This window comes from Octodon degus, unplaced genomic scaffold, assembly GCF_000260255.1.
Source record: "Octodon degus isolate 3935 unplaced genomic scaffold, OctDeg1.0 scaffold00091, whole genome shotgun sequence".
NCBI classification, from domain to species: domain Eukaryota; kingdom Metazoa; phylum Chordata; class Mammalia; order Rodentia; family Octodontidae; genus Octodon; species Octodon degus.
The window spans coordinates 9,916,412-9,923,576 of NW_004524667.1; the positions used below are offsets into that span (position 1 = coordinate 9,916,412).

Here is a 7,165-nt window from a genome sequence, read left to right on the forward strand (position 1 = left end):
CGAGCCGGGCAGGGTGGCCCTGCGCAGGCGGGAGCGGCGTCGCGCACTCCGGCGCTGCAGGCACCTCGGGGGCGGGCGCGGGGCGCGGGCTTCTCGTCCCGGCCGCGGTGACAATCGTCCGGGATCTCGGACTTGGGCTGCCCGGCGCGGGGTGGGCGAGGACACGCGTGCGGGGTTCGCGCGTGGCCCCGGGCGTCGCGATGAACATCGTGGTGGAGTTCTTCGTGGTCGCTTTCAAAGTGCTCTGGGCGTTCGTGCTGGCCGCGGCGCGCTGGCTGGTGCGGCCCAAGGAGAAGAGCGTGGCCGGCCAGGTGTGCCTCATCACGGGCGCCGGCAGCGGCCTGGGCCGTCTCTTCGCGCTGGAGTTCGCCCGGCGCCGGGCGCTGCTGGTGCTCTGGGACATCAACACGCAAAGCAATGAGGAGACGGCGGGCATGGTGCGCCACATCTACCGCGACCTAGAGGCGGCCGACGCCGCCGCGCTGCAAGGTAACTAACTCGCATCCGCTTGGGCATTGTTGGGTCAACCCCCTCCGCGGGAGGGCCCCGAACCCTGTCTCCGCCAGCCTCACTCTCGAAGAAAAACAAAATTCTACGGTCTTTCGGCAGACAAGTGGAATTTGTCCGGTAATCGCAGAGCGCGATCACCTCTGTACTAGAGGAGAAGCGTGCCAACCCTCGTCCTAGCCGAAAGCCTACCTCTTTGGGGCCGGACGAGTGTTTCCCAAGTCCTGTGAGGGTAAAAAGCCCCACTGATGGGGCTAATAGACAATTATCTCGCCCGGACTTGCATGCGGCTTGAGAAACTCAAGCGTCTTTAGGAAGTTGTTCCCAGACTGGACTAAAGCGTATGTCTGTGGTACTGTGGTCACGACCTCCTGGTCAGGACAGCATGGATGGTTTCTCTAACTGTAGCGCCGGGTGTGAGTGGAGGGATAATTACATTGTTTCACCCTTAATAAGTAAATGCTTTAGCTCCAGACCCGGGGAGTGATGCCCGGCCTCTAGAGAAAGTGTCTGAAGAATTTCAACCTCACTGTAAATTTCTTTCACGTTTTTGGTCACCCCGTCTGCATTTTTGTACATTAACTAGCCTGAACCCAAATATTGGCCCAAGAAATCTGATGATTGCTCTTGCTTTTTGGCAAAATTCTTCATTTCCAGGGAAAACACTGACTATATGAAGATGAACTCAGCCACACACTTCTCCTGTACTGATTACTTGTTACTAAATTTATTGGTACCTACCTTTTAATTGTTTGAAAATGTTAAATTTTCATTGTATGGAGGAACAGCAAATACACATTTTTGTGTATTCCCTTCCAAAATCTGAAGATAGCAATGCTGAGTTTCCCAGATTTTGGTTTGTAAGTGTTTGACTTGTTATGTAAAATTACATATTTACCTGTAAACTTGATTTGTAAGGTTACTTCTTAGGAAAGTCAGCTATAAAGCCAGTAATCTCCGTTTTTCAGAGAAATTTTATTTTATGGCTTTGGGTGAATTATACTGTTATTTAAGTTTTGACTCTGCTTTGAAGATGCTCATGATAATTGTTAGGAGCTATGTCTTGCTGCTATACTTTCCTCCTCCAAAAAAGAGGCTATGTATAATGTGTGTTGTTCTCAGCCCTTTCCTTCCCCTACACACACACTTCCCCCAAAAAGGAATGTGTAATGTGTGTGTTATTCTCTCGGCTGAGATCAGTTCTTTGCAGGTGTCTTTAACTCCAGCAAGCTAATCCCATGTGGTCCACTTGTATTGGGCTTGTCACAATTAAGTGACTTTCCCCTAAGCAAAGTTATCCAGTAAATTGCTGCAATTCCCAAAGACTTCAGGGGTTTGGGGGAAGGAAAGCAGCTGTAAGTTCAGTCATTGGCAAGCTTTATGGTGTTAGAAATCTGAAGCTCACTGTAGTATTTTTGTTTTGTGTGATCTTTGTCCTACTGATTACCAAGTGACTCACTTTCTGCATCTCCTTTTCTGTTCCATTTTTCCTCTCATCTGGACTTCTGAGGACAGCTGGGAATGGTGAGGAAGAAATTCTGCCCCACTGTAACTTGCAGGTTTTTACCTACACCTGTGATGTGGGGAAGAGAGAAAATGTCTACCTGACTGCTGAGAGGGTCCGCAAGGAAGTTGGCGAGGTCTCGGTCCTAGTCAATAATGCTGGTGTGGTCTCTGGACATCACCTTCTGGAATGTCCCGATGAGCTCATTGAGAGAACCATGATGGTCAATTGCCATGCACACTTCTGGGTAAATATAAACATCCTTGTTTTTTATCCTTGTGCCCTGCCCCAATGAGAAGGTTGGAAAGAGAAAACTCAGTGCCACCTGCATTCTTTTACCACAGCGTCTCCTTCCTCCAAGTTATTCCCCCATGGTGAATTGCAGTGTACATATGTTGGTTACTATTAAATCACTGTTCACCCCCTCCCATTTAGTATTTCTTGAGAGGGAAGAAGACTGAACATTGTGAACTAGTTTGAAAGATTGCCATAAAAATAACAAGAGGGAGTATAAAACCCTGGGTTTGTTTATTTTACTTTCTGTTGAGTTTATAAAACATTGGTTGTTCTTATGAATTCCTAAAGTCAGGGTTTAGGCTTCCAAATTACTGCTCAGCCACATTTTAGAAAGTGCCAGAGATTCTGAGATCAGCATCTGTGGTCCATTGGGAGGCCACCATGGCAGTCATTTAACATCCTTTGACCATGTCTACAGGATCCATGGTGTTGTCCTGTTGGAGGACAGCCTAGGACTTTCTCAGCAGAGAAGGTGCTTCTCAACTGACAACAGAAGTCACTTCACTCAGATCTGAGAAGGGAAAGGGGTTGTGAGACCTGAGACACTGTCAGTGTGTAGTCATCAGAGCTACTGCAGCATCTGGGAATTGGGGTGGGTGGGGTCCTGCTGCTTCTGGTGCCAAAGAAATCCCAACTTTTCAGCTGAATTATCTTCCTAAAGGTAGGTGTGAAACTCTCCTATAACTGTACAGTATTTACACTGTTGACTCACTTTTTTCCCTCATAGTATTTTCCCTTTACTTTCAAAGACAGTTCCAGTAAAGAAGGGTAATGAGGACTGGGGCTGGAATGCTTGCACAGCAAGTGCAAAGCCCTGGGTTTGATGGGGGTGGGTGTAAGGGAATAGGGTTTTATTTATTTATTTTTTCATCAGCAGATTAGTCTTCTAGTAGAACACAACAAAGAACTGTTTCTCCCAAATAGGTCACATTAAACCTCATTAATTTTTTAGCAATTGCTTAAAAACTTAATCTGGCTTTAGAAGTACTTACTCAGATGTTGCTCAGCCAGTATGGAACCTCTTTTCTGATCCTGGAAGATGTTTTATTTTTAAATATAAGCTTTATTTAGTTCATTTTCAAACCTCTAGAAATGAACATATAAATAACCTGAGCTAAGTCATATCTATGTTTTACATGAGTAAGGAGGTTGCTATATATAGTGTAAGGGAACATAATTATGCCTGTGGTGTGCACGCAAGTAGGTGTATGTTGTATACAGTGGCTGTGGGGACTGAATTAAAGTTTTTGCTGCTTCTGAGTGTAAGAATAGGCAGCAAGTGTCAGAGTGCTATAGGTAAAGGCTAGCCCAACTGAATAAACTTGGCAGTACAATTTATCAAGAAGAATCTCAGATTATAATCTGAGTAAAGCAATCGTCATTTGAAATGAAAGAAAAAAAAGAAAAGGCAAACAGTAGAAGAATAGTTTCCATATCTGAAGTTATGGTAAGGAGGAAGCAACCATAGAAATGCCAACTGATTTTGGTCAACAGAACAAATAACAAACAACCATTTGGTGGCTTAGTGTGAACCTACAGATACTGGGAGTTCTTTTCCCTGGCAACATCGGCTCCCTTTGCCCTGAGATGATGCAAGATTTCATAACTAAACTTTTACCTACACCAAGTACTCTGAAGTTTCACTACTTGACTACTTTCCCTGAATGATTGTTTTACTGACTTACAAAATTTCAGGTATAATCAGATTTTAAAGGAAACCCCAAATCTGTTAACAGGAAAGCAGCCTATTTTCCTTCCCTAGAAATCCTATAAAATTAGTGCTAATTTTGAGTGTGTTAAGTGCAGAAAATTCTTAACTTTGGCTTTAAATGCACATTAATATTCTGTGCTTCTAACCCTAGGCTCCTTTCTAACGTGAGGAAATTGAATCAAATCTCTAATAGAAAAAAATTTATTCTGGACCTAAATACTAAGAAGGAACATACTACCTTCCTAGCATCCTTCTGTGCTTTGAGGGGTTGCTTAACCACACAATTTAGGGAGTTCTTGGAAGCCGTGACAGCAGTGACGTCACTTCATATTAAAATATGGGAGGCTCCTGAATTCTCCAGCTGTTTTTCCCCTAAGCATCTAAACTTAAGAATTTATTTTCAATATTGAGTCAGAAAATTCATTTTAGATTTGGAATTTCTGATATTTTGCCAAGACTTACAAACCGTTTAAGAAGTTGAGATTTAGCAACTAAAATATTTTAAAAGGCATATTACAATATTTATAGTGATAGAGGTAGGAGGCTTACATAGTGTTGTTGACAGCCACCTGAATTCAGCCTGAATCCTTGCTGTAATACTGTTTTTAGGGTGAAAATGTTAGTAGTGATTTTTTAGAGATGTATTGACCTTGGTTTGTGTTATTTTTCCATCCAGCAGAAAAATGACTTGTCTTTTCCCTGTTGTCTGGGTAGGGAAGAGAAGTTGCCCCATATATTTTAAAATGTAGATCAGCTGAGCCAAGAGAGCTCATTCAGTTATTAACAGATCATCTTGAGCCAGATTTTTAAGTAGCAATTAATGTCTATTTTCATAGAATAGCAAGTAATATGCTAACCTTTTTTTATGTATTTAGTACAGGGTCTACAGGGTCTCACTACACAGATCAGACTCATAGTGATCCTCCTGTTTCAGCCTCCCAAGCACTGAGATTACAGGTGCGTGCCACCACACCCAGTCTCAGTCGCAGTCTCAGCATATCCTGGGGTCAGGGCCAGTACAGTGCGCTGGGGATCAAACCCCAGTCCTTTCATTTGCCTAAGCAAGCGCTTTAATTCGTTGAGCTATCTGGCCAGCCTAGTATGCTAGTTTTGACTCAGTTAAAATTATGTATAGTGAAATAAATACCCTGTGGGGTCCATCTGAAAAGCTTTGGTACCCCCACTTCCAGATCATGGCCTCCTTACATCCACCTGCTTGGTACTCCTGTCATTCCATGTGGGTTTTTACAGTTCCACTCCAGCTTTTCATAAAGTCTTCTGTCCTTATTCTAGCCCGTCTTGGCATTCTTAGTTATTAGAGTGTAGTTGCCTTGAGACCCTCAGATCCAAACCCTTGTTTTCCAATTAAACTATAGTTAAATGACTTGTGGAAGTCATTAACTTTTTTTTTCCATGATTTTTTTTAGCAGTTGTCATTCCCATTATGCATTTGGTGCATAATGTGTGCTTTTTGGTATAACTTTGTCTACATTTTGCCCAGAGTAGATGGCGTGCTGTCTGAAGGCAGTTTGCCACATACAGAACGTCTGTTTTCTTCTGTCTAGAGTAGAACTTGGTTCTTGTTGCTCAGTAAATATTTGATAATTTGATATTTAAGCTTCTATTTAAATATTTAGAAGATAACCTAGGTGGAGAACACTCACATGGGTCTGCACTGTAAGCTTTCAAAGATAAGCCTTATGTTGGACTAAATGTAAAATTGATACTTCACAATGGAGCTGTTTATGTCTTTTGTTTCCTATGCAACTTTTATGTTCTCCCATTTGTGTGATTTTTTTTTTTTTTAGTACCACTAAGAAATGAATTTAGAACTTTCACATTGTGCTACAATCTCCAGCCTGTTTTTGTTTTTGTTTTGTTTTCTTAAAATTCTTTGAGACAAGGTCTCATTAAGTTGCCCAGCCTGGATTTGAATGTACAACTCTCACCGTACTGCAACCTCCCAGAGAACTGGGATCATAGGTATAATGCACCATGCATGGTTTTTACATTCATTTTTACTGTAGTGTATTAACTCTGCTTTTGATGTGAGGCTAGGAACTTTGAGAAAGTTACTGTTGATATACCAATTTGAATTAAGTCTTTTTTCTTTTTCTTTTTTTTTTTTTTTTTTTTTTTTTTGGTGGAACCGGGGATTGAACTCAAGATCCTTGAGTTTGCTGGTCAAGCGCTTATCCTACTGAGCCATCTCCCCGGCCCCTGTAGGTTGTCTCTTAACCCTGTTGTTGATTTTTTTTTACTGTGAAAAGCTTTTTAATAAGGTGATATTCCAGTTGTTGATTCTTTTAATTATGTCCTTTGCCATTGGGGTTTTGTTCATAAAGTCTTCACCTACAAATATGTCTTCCACAGCTGCACCTATTTTCTCGTTCAGAAAAGTTATTGTTCCTGTTTTAATATTTATATATTTGATCTATTTTGATTTTAGTTTAGTGCACTTTGATACATAGGGATCTAGTTCTAATTTTCGGCATTTGGAAAGCCACTTTTACTACACCATTTATTGAAGAGCCTCTCTTTCTCCCAGTAAATGTGTTTGGGACCTTTGTCCAAGATAAGGTACTTGGGTATTTTGAGAGTTGTTTGCTTATCTTCTACTCTATTTAAATAATTATCAGATCTGAATTGTTTTTTGCATGTTCTGTTTTTAACCACAGAAGCTCTGTTGTGTAATTTCATCATTTCAATTTTTAAAGAGAATATAAAGTCATAAAAATAGAAATGATACACAATTTCACTATGTAAAATAATAGGAACATGACAATAGTTGGTGTGTTGCATAATGTTTTCAAATTAGTTGCTTCAATTAACAGATATAAACATGCAAAATTTGCAAAAACTAATCTAAGAAATTAAAAAGGAGAAGAAAATGTTTAAGGATTAACTGCTCCTTTCAACAGAACAGCAGAAATCAGCAGATATCCTGTACATATACCATTCGGATTTTATTTACTCTTTCAGGTTCTCACAACAGTGAGACAATATGATATTCATGCATGCAGGTCTGATTTATTTCACTTACTAGTGTGATCTTTAGTTGCATCCCTTAAAGCTTAAAGACTAGAGTTTATCTTCATACCCGAGTAATATCTCCATTGAATGAAAATACCATATCTTTTTTATCA

At 41.1% G+C, this 7,165-nt stretch overlaps 1 protein-coding gene across 1 annotated transcript in view; it reads left to right on the forward strand.

Annotated features, from left to right (window-relative positions):
* The first annotated feature begins 6 nt into the window (after nt 1-6).
* Nucleotides 7-7,165, forward strand: part of Rdh10 (retinol dehydrogenase 10) — a 31,834-nt gene continuing 24,675 nt past the window's right edge. The window contains exons 1-2 of the mRNA XM_004637547.3: nt 7-489; nt 2,023-2,258. Of these exons, the coding sequence (XP_004637604.1) occupies nt 201-489; nt 2,023-2,258 (525 nt within the window). The 5' untranslated portion in view covers nt 7-200. The remainder of the gene's footprint in view (nt 490-2,022; nt 2,259-7,165) is intronic.